This window comes from Leuresthes tenuis, unplaced genomic scaffold (assembly GCF_036924035.1).
Source record: "Leuresthes tenuis unplaced genomic scaffold, fLeuTen1.0.hap1 SCAF_3, whole genome shotgun sequence".
Classification (NCBI taxonomy): domain Eukaryota; kingdom Metazoa; phylum Chordata; class Actinopteri; order Atheriniformes; family Atherinopsidae; genus Leuresthes; species Leuresthes tenuis.
This window is the reverse complement of record NW_027325357.1, coordinates 7,444,143-7,458,606: the sequence shown is the minus strand read 5'-3', so window position 1 is coordinate 7,458,606 and position 14,464 is coordinate 7,444,143. Positions and strand designations below refer to the sequence as shown.

Here is a 14,464-nt window from a genome sequence, read left to right as displayed (position 1 = left end):
TATATGTTTATGCATTTAGCAGACGCTTTTATCCAAAGCGACTTACAGGTCGGCAGATAAAGTAAGGGGGTCTTGCCTAAGGAACAAATAATTGATCCAAAATGGATGACATACAAGAATGCCATCATCAGCAAAGTCACATTCCCAGTGCATTTGTTTATGCTTGTTTTGGAAGCCCATCACTCAGTAGAGTACATCTTAGCTACATAAATGGTGTAATACACAACAAGCATGCTATTTCTGGAAAACACTAAGACCATATGATAACATTTCAAGGTCTACAGTTTGTCTGTATCTACCTACAATCACCAACCACTATTTAGTAACTCTGACCTCAATGTCTCTCAAGGATGACGGGAGAGTTTTTGGTAAAAACAAATAGCTTCGCCAAAGATGTGGCAGCAGCATCTGCCACCGCCCTCCAATTCAGGTGCTTAACAGTGACTCTCTTAAAGTAAAACAAAATTTGTCTCTGCAAATAGTAATATTTTGCAGATCTCTTCCCAAATCTTTATATCCATTTAAACCTTTAAAAAATGTATATCTTATTATTCAAACTGCATCTTAGACACGTGAAATTTTCTATTCTCCTTCAACACCAATTTAATTATTAGCAGCACTTAGCACTTGGGATTTTAATGACTGTTGAGTCACCAGCTGTGAACTATTAAGAAATGATGGTGATGACCAGCAGATTGAAAAATCAAATTCCCAAGCAACAGCCAGTGATGCCTCCCACAGCTGCTGTGAATAACAGCTTGTCTTCTAACAACTGCAGTTTGACAGTGAATGGCTGTTCTTCTAATACAACCATAAACAAGTGATATGGCTATTGATTGGCTAGAACGGCTAGAAATAACAGATTTGGATGGTTTCAAAAGCATTTAATGCTTAATGGCTTTTAAAAAAACATAGACAGGTTTACTTACCCTGTACCAAACAATTTCTCGCAGCCTTCCATCAGTTTTGAAGTTACACTTGAGAGTGACAGTCTCACCCACAACAACAGGAGGCAGGGGCTCTATGGTAACTGTCAAATATCCTTGAAAAAGAAAATGATAGAAAAAAGTTTATCAGCAAAGCAGACAATTAAAACAAGTTACTTAAACAAGACTACGTTTTGGATCCCTTTTCTCCAAGAACAGTAAATATTAGGCTACAAAAATAGCAGTCATGAAACAGTACTTGAATTAGCTTAAAAACTATAGATTTGGTATTTTCACAATGGAAATTAAGTGAGACTTAATTTCCATTGTGAAAATACCAATGCTTTGCAGTTACACAACAAGCACTCCACAAGCATTCTCACACGTGGGTTTCAAATTGCTTCGTGAACAACACTTACAAAACAAAACTAAGTTTTCAGTGAATTTTCACAATTTCATATTTCAGTTTGGATATAGAGTACAAACTTTGAAACCTGCATCTAAAACAACAGTAATTTAACGAAAAGAAGCAAGTGAAAAGTAGATCTTAAGATGTTCCATATTTAATGAGCTTTTCACTCTCAACTGGGAGTGACAATGTGTTGGCACTCAAAGTCCACTATTTGTAGATTACTGGATCATATACTGTAGAGGCAGAAATACCAACTCTTTCTACCTGGGGATATATTCTATGAATGGCCCAAGCCCACTGTTGATTTGAGTATAAGCAGAAGTGGAGAGCAGCTGAATGACCCAAAAAATCACCTTCACACACTAAAATAAAGCTGCTTATCAGAAATTGCACTGCAAAACTACAGTGCTGTATAAACCCATGCATTTAAGTACACAACAAGCTAGAAATTTACAGTGATAGTTTCAGATAAATCTAATCATTTGAACACCTAGGTATCCTTCTACAGCCAGCTGTGATGCAAGTTATTGACATTTGAGAGAGTTGGCACTTGTATAAGTCATTTCAGATAATGACATAGTCCACCCACCAGTCAGTAATGGCACAGTAGCTATAAGAATCTTTTATCTGAAGCTTATGGCAGTTATTTAGTCACAGTCTGTATTAACAGCTTTTTCTCACATAATAAAAGAAAAAGTGCTAAGCAGTATACATCCTGAAACTTTCCCCATGTAAAATAAATGATGTAACAAAAGTTAGATATTAGCCATAAACGAACAAGTCCAACACACATAAAGAAATTTAATTTATGTACACTAATTTGTCCATAAATTGTATTTGTAGGGAGTACCTAGGTATGCAGGGGAGGACAGCCAAACTGCAAACAGAAAGGCCACAGCCGACTGGAACCTCTTGTGACCTTGCTCATCACCGCACCACGGTGCAGCACTTAAGCATATAGAGAGGCAAACGCTTCTGTGATGGATGCTTTATTGTTGGCTCATAACCCCTTTGCAACCTTTTACACAATGCTTCACACTGAATTTAAGATGTATTTTCACTATTCCACACACTCAGCATATCACAAGAGCTATAAGATTATATGTCCAAAATTAAAGTAGGGGGATAAAAAAGCAATTGGTTTGTAATAACAAGAAGACCTGGGAGAGAAAGAAAATATGTTCAAAAACTCAAGGGGGTCATCTGAGTAAAGACTGAAGGAAGGATTAATTCAAGCAAAGAATATGCATAACCTAAAATCTGGGAGCCCAGTGTGGAGCACATCCATCTATTTGAAATCTAGCTAATGTCTTGATTTACCAAAATGAGCAAGTGTTTAGGCTGATCTCATTTCAAACATATTCTGTATCTGAGAACTTTATATCTTGTGAAACAGATTTATAGTGAAAAATATATGATAGGATAAAATGGAAACTCACTGCCAATACCTGTGCTCTATACAGACAAATGACTAATTAAAAGAAGGGGAAAAAAAGTAAAAGATAAAAAAAGTATGAAGTGTCCTTATAAAGTGATTATAAAGTGGTTCACCAGACTAGTCACCAGAAGAGCTATGTGCCTTAGCACTGATTTTACAAGTATCTTGAACTGTGTTGGAGGGATATAACACCATTTCTCCAAAGGATATTCTTTACTAAGGTGTGTTGGTAATGTTGGTGGGGGTGGCTGTCAATAATATCTGTCCAAAGTCCTCTATAAAAACTGGGCTGATATTTGATGACTGTGAACAGTTAATAGATATGATTCACATAATTTTCACTCAAATGTAAACAATACAGTCAAACAAGTCCCTTATTTCCTATGGGTGGAGGCACTGTCATATAGGAAGGGACCACTTCCATCAAGAAAGAACTGTGTGCAATAAAACAAGTAGACCCAAACCAAGCTAGCAAAATACCTCCCACAGAACAAAACTTCAATAGCTATTACAGAGCAAGGAAAATGTTGGTTTTTTTCTTGCATTTATTTATTAATAATGACTAAACTATATAGGTATAATTTGATCAAAATTATCTGAAAAACTGAAAAGCTGAAAAAAGAGCAGAAATATGAGTTTTAAGATTTAAATGATCAAATGTCAGAATAGATTAGATCGCAAGAATAACAATCACATAATATGCAGTCATGTAACCTAGCATCAGTGTTATGTAATGAGGAACTAAAAAAAGAAACCTAAGCATTGAGCTTAAATCCAAAGTAAGACATGTTTTCACCCAAATAATTCCTTTTTTTTTTAAATTATTGAGTTTGTTTACTAGGTTTCTTTTAAAATAATTAAAATTAGTCATCTGTTCTCTCACTAACTCACTCTTTTTTTTTCTTATGAACAACACAGGATTGGTAAAGTGCTATCATACCTGAGTGACTTTAGTTTACTGGTAGAATTTGAAGAAATAGTATCTTTCTCAAAAATAATTTGATGTATTGTTCAGGAGATGCATGGTATCGTAAATTGCATCCAAGGTTTCCATGGCAATACTATAAATAGGTGATTTATTGGTTACTGCATATCTATTTTATGCAGTTAGAAATAACAGTTTGAGCTGTATTTTTCTTGAATGATCTTTTTCATTAAAAAGAAGCATCACACAAAGAAAAAATAGTTATAGGCATGAAAGTTTTTAATCCTCCACCTGCTTATCAATCTCTATTATGTATGTTTGATATGACAGGTTAAAGCTATATCATGTATCCTCACAGCACACACTTAATATGTATTCAAAAGAAAACAAAATGAGTTGACTTTTACTGTTTACTAATAAAAGGTTTCAATATGAGATTAATTCCCATAAATCACATGTAGAAGGCCAAAAAACAGGTTTACAGAGTGTACATGTAAACTTTACAATAAATTGTTCTGTTACTATCAGCTGTTGGTGATTAAGCTTGAAGTAAGCTTCTGCTCCCATACAGAGTAGTAACATCAAGAGCAATGTTCCTACTAAATAATCCTAAATTATCAAAAAAAATATATATTTACGTCTCATGAAGAAAGCATCATAGTTCATGAGCTAATCTCTGGTGAAAACCATAAACTGTTCTTCCCCACAGAAAGGATCTAAAATACAGCACTTAGTGAGATAGTTTGGCGTAAAAGATAGCAATACTATTCATTTTGAATAATTCAAAATACATAAAGTTGAGACAGAGTTACTGAAGAAATGACTTCCTTCAAAGTAGGTCTTGAGTGTCTGCATTAGAAGACTAGACCCAGATCAGTCTCTCATGTCATTGCACCAAGATATGCTTATTAGAAAATCTTAATTTAATCAGCAGGCTGAAGAGATCTTCTCTCCAGAGTCAAATTGAATGGATAAACCTGGAGACCTCATGTCATTATCACAGAGCTGATGCTCTTTTAGAAAATCCTCACTACTTACTATGAGCTCACAAGAGGCGCAGTCTTTCCTTGTAAATGTCTCTCTGTGAGTTGTCCAAGGAGGAGAAATACATGTTGTAAAAAAAGTCATCTGTCTCTGTAGAGTACAGTTACTTAGTCAGGAGGAGATGAGTATGAAGTTAAAAGTGGTAAAACATTTACTAGACATTTTAGATGGTGGTCTTCCTCTATGGTTGCAGGGATTAATTGTGAACAATTAAGTGAAGTGGCACAGTGGAAAATGTAGCGTAGCCAAAGACAGAAAAATGCTCCAGAGCTTCTGGTGAGGGGTGAGAAATTTTTCAAAAGAGCACTCATTATGCACTCATGCCAGGGAAGTTCACATTTCAAAGAGTCTGCATGATAAACTGGAGCAGTTGCAGTCTGCTCACACCAAAGCATGAGGGCATAATTCCCATGCAATCCTGTATCAATCAAATGCCATCCAAATGACTTCATAAATTAGACACATTTTATTTGCCAATTCTATGTTGAAAGAGCTCCAGCAGAGCAATATGTTGTGTTATGCTTGATGCCCTTTTTAGATCATGGGTTAGTATGGGCAATTTTCACACAGCGATGTATCCAGTGTTAATTCACTGTGCAAGTGTTTACATAAGATGGTCCAACAGTTGAGACGGTTTAGAAAACTGTCCCAGAACCTTGTCAACAATGAATGGGTACACAAGTTTCATAAAAACAAAAAAAAACATAATTTACTCTAGTGCAAAGTCTCTCAAGAGATATGGTAGATTGCTATCTACGTAACAGATATATTCTCTTATGTATGTCATATGTCAAACACACTGCTGGGTATCACTTTGTTATTACATTGTAACTTTTACAATATACAAAAGCAAAAAAACAACTCCAGTTTCTTAAAGTGTGTGCAGTGTGGTTAATACTTTTGTTTCACTAACACAAAGACAGTTGGATTCAGTTTTATTTAAGTGTTTCAGATTATTTATCATTTTTGTGTCATTAAGCGACGGCTCCAATGGAAGTCCCACATAAACAAGTCATAGAAATAGCAGACATCCACGCAAAAGCTTATTCTGCATGATCAAAACATTCCTCTTGGTAAATGTATTACCTTGAAAACTAGAAGGCTCAAACTACATTAAAAAACATTGAAGAAATATGGATGGAGATTTAAACATACTTAATCAAATGATATAGAGGATAACTAGAACTACCAGCTTTAAAGGAAGGTAAGTTGTTATCATAGAATGTGAGGTAACTGTTCTGAAGAAAATCCATAAGATAAATCTATTTTAAAGTCTATTTGGCCATATAGCTGAATTGCTGGACACGACTGGAAGAGCATATAAGCAACTGTGGAGTGGCCACAGAGTGTATGGCATTTAATTGGCTCATATTAGCCGGATGTAGAGGCAGACAAGGCCTCCAGCTTGTCTTAATCCATCAGAGGCGCTGTTGGAACAACATCTAATGAGGGCTGCAAACTATGCTTTCTCCCATTAATAACAGCAATTTGCCAAGATGCAATGAGAAAACAAACACAGCCAATGATGGACCGGCCCAAAATGTGCCTGTTATTGTGCTCTGTGATTTATGGCAATGGCCTACCTTTGCTTAGATGCCAGTGCAACTAAATGTTTGAGAAAAATGGATGGAGAGTTTCTCAGTTCTCCTCCGCATCTGTGCCTTGAAGCAGACAGACTGAACAAACAGAGTTTACTTGAAGAGTATAAAACACATTTAAGCATTATCACTTTCAATAAAGAGAGGGTTTTTTAGAACTTTTTGTGTCAAAAACTGAGCAAGAGGATACATCTCTAGCCTTATATTGTATCTGCCAAGCAAACCTTATATGGTTTTACTTGGGCTACTGTTGTTTGGCACATATATATGCCCTTCAAGAGAATAAACAATGATATTTATTAAAAGCGCTTTCAAAACTGAATGTGGTAGACGTCTGTGTCTTAAGGCAGGAGAGCAGTGGCATGCTGTTAAGATGGGAGGCCCTTTGAGAAAGACATGGCCGACATGTTAATGCTTTAAACTGCTTTGGCAGCGATAACCTCGCCATTTATAAGATGTCCATTATGTCAATGCCCTGTAGGTCCCTTGTGAAAAATGTCCAAATCCTAAGGCAAATAGGGCCATAGATGATAGAAATAGAGCATATAAAATACTACATTCACATAAATACTGTGGAAGGCATCTATCTAAGGTTTATACTGTGTAATGTTTATTTTTTTCAGTCTTTTTACTTTTTTAAGTAGAGGACAACATTCACTGATGTCTACAATTCAGTGAATAAAACAATATCTCAATGTGCTGAGAATTATTTTATCTTTTCAGAATAAGGGTTTATGGAGACCAGAGACAAGTAAAATGAAGAACATGTACAGGAGTTGTGGAGGAATATTTAGGGAATCCATTTCCTATTTTAGGCTGTAAGGGCATATTTTCTTGACACTGATTAGGTCCATGTGTCGCTATAGGTCACTGTAAATCAATGATTCCTGTTCTGATGTGTTTTCCAGGATGACCGTGCCCCTAAACCCTTATCTACAGAGCACAGGATGTTGCCAAATGATATAATGAATGTGAAAATGGACGAAAGGGAATAATTTGCAATACTTTGCATAGTAAGATCTCAATTACTACATGTCAGGGAAAATTAAATAATTGTGTTGGATCAATATCTCCAGATGAATATTTTTTGCAAGAATGGTTTTCCATCCCTTTAGTAGAGTTCAAAAGAAATGCACAAACAATGTCAATGAGCATCAGGCTGTTCTGGTGACACATGATGGCCAATCACCCTACAAAGACACTGTTAGTTTTCCCATCATTTCTCACCCGATTTATAGTGCTGACATAAATCAGCCTTTAATTTCAGTAGCAGTGCTAAAATAAACAAAGAGTTATCATTCTAGACCTTTCCAGTACCATCAACAGACCAACAGTGTTGTCAGCCACAACTGATAATACAAACTACAGTGAAGTAAAGACTTTACACCATATTCAACACACCTCAGGTAGTGATTTGTAACTGTAAGCTGAGCTCTGGAAGCATTACGTGGCAGGAGAATCTGGATGACTGGTTGTTGATTTATTCTGGCCAAGAGCACAATCTGTGCCTGTGGAGAAGGTCCTCCTTTGTAAACAGAAATATGGGAGCTGATGTGTTTTTCAATCAGAGTGATTTACTGTTTAATGACATGCTTCAGCTTCAAGAGTGTCAGCAGCCGTCCTTTGTAATCCAGCACCCACTCACAAGCGCATACTGCTATAGTGGATAGCAATCACAAGGAACCCTATCAGTGGGTCCTCATTTTGAAGGGCCTTAGGCATGTGGAATTATCATGTCATTGGTGAGAAGAGTTGGAGCCAGAGAGGAAATGATGCCAATCCTCCCACATGGCTTAGTCAGATGCAGTAGTTGTATCAATTTTAGCTGGGTAGTTCGAAGTGACCCATTAATATCTCCCTTTTCCTTTTCTATCTCTTTACTTGTGTTGTACATCAGCAATGTAATGGACAACATCAACATTTTTTTTTCCATTTCATCTGATGCTTTACTGGCCAAGTGGCTTTAATGAGGCTTAGAAGTACTAGGTGTTTGCTGAACAGCAGTCACAGAAGGCTTGCATGATAAACACAGAGGATGACCACTGCTGAAGCATGCAAATGGCCACACGGGAATAGTTGGAGTGCCAGATGACCTGTGGCCATCAGATCAGAAAAAATGGCACATACAGCAAGGCCTGCTTTATATTATACAGATGTATGTGCAGGGACAATTGTGCCATTAGCTTGTCTGTTTTTGCTGTAGCTTTTAAAAGCTTAAGGAATTTGCCATGCATTTGTGTATTTGCAAGTCTAAAGAGCAGGACATGAAAAATTGGAAAAAAAAATATGTAGTTAAAATAACCTGACATGCATGAAAAATAGCCCAAAAAACTTTATAAAAAAGATATAAACTGCAGTTATGTTAACTTGATGTTTTCAGACATTTTAAGAGCCTTCACAACTACGCCTACATGCTTCCATGCTTGGGATCAGTGCACATAGACCTACTAATGCTGTAAATGGTGCTATGCTTCAAGTAATATTCATCTGACTAAAGTGATTTATTATAATGACAATAATGGCATATATAATGGTAAATTTTATAGAGATTGAGTCAGCCTTCTGACACTAAAATAGAATAAAATGAATTTTAATCTCTAAGAGGATAATATGAATGTGCATCACTGCAAATAGCTAAATATAGATCCATCTGCCTTCCAGCATCATTATTGCAGCTGCAAAGATTATTCGTTATCATTATTCTGTGGCTGCCAATCTCAATAATTTATGAGTAAACCAACTAATTTCTGTTTGGGGAAGGCTGTTATTTATTTATTTTTTTAAATAGATACACTCAAATACTCATGCATCTACCAGAATGTGAAAGATGTTATTCAGTGAGGTGGTGGAAATGTGTGAGGACACGATAAGAAGCTTTTAGAACAAGTTTTCCCACTCAATTTCTTAGCCATTCTTTGCCCTTAGGGAAAGAGTTTTTTGGTGAAAGCAAATAATACACTCGTGAAGCAAGATTATATTGTCAGCCACATGCTCTGCATGTCCCAAAACATTATACCATAGCTGCATCTTAATCCTTTACTGAACTGTCATGGTAAATATGAAGAATTAATCTGGAGAACAATAGCCTTTCTTGCACTTTTAAATTAAAAGTTTCTTGATGGTTCATGAAAAAGTATTTGTAAATTCTAACTGTCTTTTATGCCTATTTTTTATTTATTTACTTTTATATTATATTATTATATATTTCCATCTATCTATCTATCTATCTATCTATCTATCTATCTATCTATCTATCTATCTATCTATCTATCCATTTGTATTTGTAAACAAATACAGAACTTAGAGAAAAGGAAAGTCACAAGACCTCACATTCAAATCTGTTTTTAATCAGATAAACAGGACTCGACTGCTATATTAATAAAGGCCTCAAGGAATCTTGATATTGTTACCAAGGAAGCAAGTTGTCCTGGTAACCCAGAAACGGCACCCGTCACTGTTTGTACATTCAAACTGCAGACCCCTGCATCACCACGGGTCATGAGCAATGGCAGGAAATGAGGGTTGGGATAGGGGCAATGTGCAGAAATGACTGTTCTGAATGTGAAACAGGTAGATCTAAGGCACACGTCCAGCAGACTCAGTTTATCATAGGAGAATTTAAGCTGTTGAAAGAGGGCCACTTCATGTTGTTTAAATGACTATTCTTGACATCTCTACTAAATTTCATTCTTGTTTTCTCCACACTTGAAGACTCACTCAACCACTTCTCAAACACAGTCTTCCACAAGCAACATTCTCTCTTTTTTTCATTGTTAGGGCAAAAAAAGAGGAGACACAGTTCCTAAAGGAAATAAAAAGCATAAAGACAGACTTCAAAGTGACCTCAATTAGGATATCTATGATTGAGTGTTTTAAGTTTCCCTGACAAACACATCCCACAGGGGTCTACTTGGGCCATGGCTGATTTTTGGTTTTGCATTATGCATTTCTATTAACTCTAGTGGCCCTCAAAATGTGTCCCCTTGTTATTGTATCCTTGTATTTTCTATTCCTGGTTAAATATATTTTTCTTCTTCCAATCCCACAATGACATGTAATGCAGATAAAAAACAGTTCTTGTCATCCAGTTAGCTTTATTCAAGGTCAAAGGATTCCGAGTGTACATGATGCAATAAAAAAAATCGGGGCACATCGTCTTCATTGTATCATAATACAAGGATATTGCAACACTGACAGAGATGATCAAAAGTAGAAACAAGTTCTATACGCTGTTTGAGAAATAAAATTCCCATGGAAAAAGATGTAATTGTGACTAAACATGCAGCGTACAAAAATCTGAGAGTAGTTGGGGTTTATTGGTACATTTATCAAGCTTAAGTTCAAGTACAGCAAATTTGTCATTCGTTGTAGTACATTTGTTAGTATAGAATTAGTTAAATACATAGCATTATTAAACCTTTCTTACCAGACTCTGTCCTGTTATCAGTAATCTCACTACTATGAAATTTAACTATTAACTCTGAAACCGTTCACCTGTTAGCCCACTGACTAAGCACCAATCTGGCCGGTGCAGAGGGCGTAATCCATGGTTGGATATTACATCAAAAGGCCTCAAAGGCGAGCTGGGGTTTGTTCATCACTGAAGAGCCAAGCAAACTGGTAAGGAGGATAAAAATGAAGCTCACATGCTGGTTTATCAGTACTGTAGTGAGGATTAAAGGACTGCCAGTCCCTGCCTGCACAACCAGCCTACTGCCGGCACGGTTTGTCTCAGCAGCTTTTAAACCCCCTCTGTCTCTCAAGATGTACTACATCACTTCAAGAGAATCATGCCTTTATCTGACAAATATTTTGCTAAAAATGTACAGCAAATTCATTGATACTACACTCCTCCATACAGTTCTAAGTCTTTTTTTTGCAATTCACCCTTTCCTGTCACACAAAGGAGACACAGGACACAACCAAACCCAATTATAGTACAACCTTTGTCTTGTGTAGAGGGCTGCGGAGGCGTAGGTCACATGACTGCTGATAAAGAAATAAAAAAAAAAAACCTTCATCTCCATACCCACCCACTATCATTTCCCTTCATTTTTCTCTTTTTTATTTGAAAAAATATTTGTTACAAATGTTTTTGTACAATGGAATTCTATACAACTTTTGTATGAAAATCTTCATAAAGTAACCACTCGCCTAAACATTAGAATTATTCACTGCGGGTAGGGTGGAATGGGGGCCAGACCTGTATTAAAAACTGCCAGAAGAGGAGACAGCTGTCCCATCCCACGTTCTTATGTGATCTCTGCTTAGGAAGCAGGCTGGTATTCCAAAGCCTCATCTGAAAACAAATTAAAGAGGATTAGAGGCTGCTACTGCAGCTCGTCTCCTTTCTGTTTGGGGGAATATAATGTCCTGCTGGCCAAAAGGATAACCTTCACATTGAGTTCCTGTCCTGTGTACAGGTGCGCCACAGCAAACATTAAGGTTATAGTTATAGATTTAGCAAAAATGTCACCATATCAGGATTATATGACCAGCCGAATAAATGATTGAAAATGTAAAAACTTTATCTCTAAATTTTGCTGTCTTGGTTTTTTAATTCCTGCACACTTGTTTTAAAATTAAACCAAGACCCTTATGTTTAGGTGTCAAGTTTTGTAATATGTGAGTCTGATGATACCCATATCTGGTGAAATATGTACTTTTAGAGCACACACACCTTCTTTGATGATCGACCATCTTCATGCCTTACTTATTTTGAAGATTCTTGACCATTAGTTTGGTTTTCAAACAATAAATATATGCCATGTTGTGTAAATATCAGATTGAATGATGGTTTAAGCCAGTTTTTTTAAGGTATTTCCATTAAAAATTAAATAAATGAAATGCTTTGCTTTATGACTAAATGTCTTAAATAGTTTGTATTTCACATTAGGAATTCATAGCATATCAAAAACTACTAAACCAACTGTAATTTATTGTGGTAAAAGTTACATGTGCTAACACTAACATGTTTCTGATGTTCTGACTTCTGATGTTCAAACTAGAGAATATACATATATGTAAAAAAATTATATATAAAACAGTGCATAGTGCACAGAGATTATGCTATGCACTGATTGAAAGCTGATAGGCTTAAAGTTAGCTCAAGCCAGGAGAAGCTAAAGCAAAGCAGCAAAAACAATTAATAACAAAACAAACACATTTGAAAAGCACAGACAACATCTGCACCGGACAATCTTCATTATCTAACATTCATATCACAAAGCGGATTTTTATCCACTCTGACTTCTATCTTTCGAACATCAAAGCACAGCTAAAGCACCAATAACAACACCAACCCAGCCACCTAACAGTTCAGGTTGTTTCACATATTTTTTCTACCGGCCACAAGAATATATACCACTATAACACGTAGACATGCGTTTGTGAAGCAAACCAAAGAACCTGCAGAAGTGTGTTTGGGTACATCACAAAGCTACTCTATTAGTATGATTATTAGTGTTGTTGTTTTTAAAGCGTTCTATCATGCAAGCATCAACATCAAAGGCACTGCACATAACAGATACATTGAACAGGGCTTTGTGAAGCCTATGTAATGATTCCAGAACTGTTCCTTTTCATCAGTTTTTTTTTTTTTGTGTGTGTGTCAATCCACAAACCAAGGACATTTTTACCGATTAGACTGACACTGGTTTGATCATCTTTCAGCACTGTTTCCCTGTGGCTACAGTTACACCACGCATTAATAAATCTTTATTAGCTCTGGTACCACATGTATCATTTTTCTTGTCATTTTACCCACCGTGTGCTCTCTCCCACTGGTGGCTAGTGACAGGTATAGGACAGCCGAAAAACCCCCTTGGTCTAACCTGCGGCTATTACCCCACAGTCATGTTAAGATTTTTCGGGGAAATAGTGAGACATAAAGTCAGGTAGGAGAGCACCAGCTATGAGATGAATTTTGGGATCTACCGATCATAGACACAAAGCTGATTTTTATATAAGTGAAATGATAAAAGGAACACAGGATCAGTGTGATTCCATCCTTTCATTATGATGACAAACAAGGCTATATTTTAGCAAGGCCCATCGACACACAACTCTGATTATTAATATTTCCTGTTGCTGTTGCTCTCATGCCAAGCGTTTTGAAGAACTTTTGCCTAAAAGTGTGGTTTATGCTGTGAAAACACAGCCATAAACAGGAATGACCCAACTTTCCCTAAAGACATCTACTCTTGCTATAGCGCAAAAGGAGGAAAGCTGAAAATAGAAAGAAAATATAGGAGTTTCCCTGAAAGAGCACAAGGCTGAAAGGAAAAAGTTATTTTTCAGAATTACACCACTTCATCTAATCTAACTTCCTCCATCTTCCATTTAGGCGTCTCAATTATTTAACTAATTGTGCTCTCCTGGATGCAGTAATGGGTTGTTTTCTCTCATCTCCTTTGAGCTGATGCATTTCAATGGTGGAGTAAAAGGGAAAAGAAACATTGCAGACTGTAGAAAGCAAAGTAAGAGGAACACAGATAGGAATCACTATCACTTGTCTTGACTGAGTGGAAGTACGAAGCATTGGTATTCACAGCTGTCCCTCCATTTTGGGTCGCGTTTGTTTCTTGGCTGCAGCAACTGCAGCTCCAACACATGCACATCTCCCCCTCACACTGTTCGTAAAAGAGCTACTGTGTTAATTGTGCTTAACTGTGTTAGAGAGTGGAGGGGAAATTAATGCATGGCTGTAAACAGGGATAGATGGATCACATCTGTCAGGTTTATGCGATCAAAGATGTAGAGTGCATCTATCTGTGCCACTTTATTTCCTGTGTACATAAGCTAAACTGGGTAAAGTGCTCTACTCAGTGAGAGCTATGGATCTGGGCAAACTTAATCAAACAAAAAGTGAAGATTGTAAATGTTATTATCTATGTCAACCTTGGATCGTTTACAATAATTTAGTTTTTTAAGCAGAACTGGAAAGATTGTGCTGTTTTTTTATTTTTCTTTCAGGCTCCAGCTATGTCTCTTCCATGAAAGATGTTTGTTTTTACTTTATTTTGTCTTTCTAACAAACAAACAAAGAATTCAACTTAAGAATTAAAGTCATTTAATTGCACGCTGAACATGAGATTAAAATCAAACAAAGCACACAGTCTC

At 36.5% G+C, this 14,464-nt stretch overlaps 1 protein-coding gene across 2 annotated transcripts in view; it reads right to left on the bottom strand.

The window, feature by feature from the left end:
- The window catches only part of igsf21a (immunoglobin superfamily, member 21a), a 148,900-nt gene that overhangs the window by 100,642 nt on the left and 33,794 nt on the right, over positions 1-14,464 (bottom strand). For both annotated transcript variants that reach the window (XM_072381606.1, XM_072381605.1), the window contains one exon: positions 930-1,042. In XM_072381606.1, the coding sequence (XP_072237707.1) occupies positions 930-1,042 (113 nt within the window). The remainder of the gene's footprint in view (positions 1-929; positions 1,043-14,464) is intronic.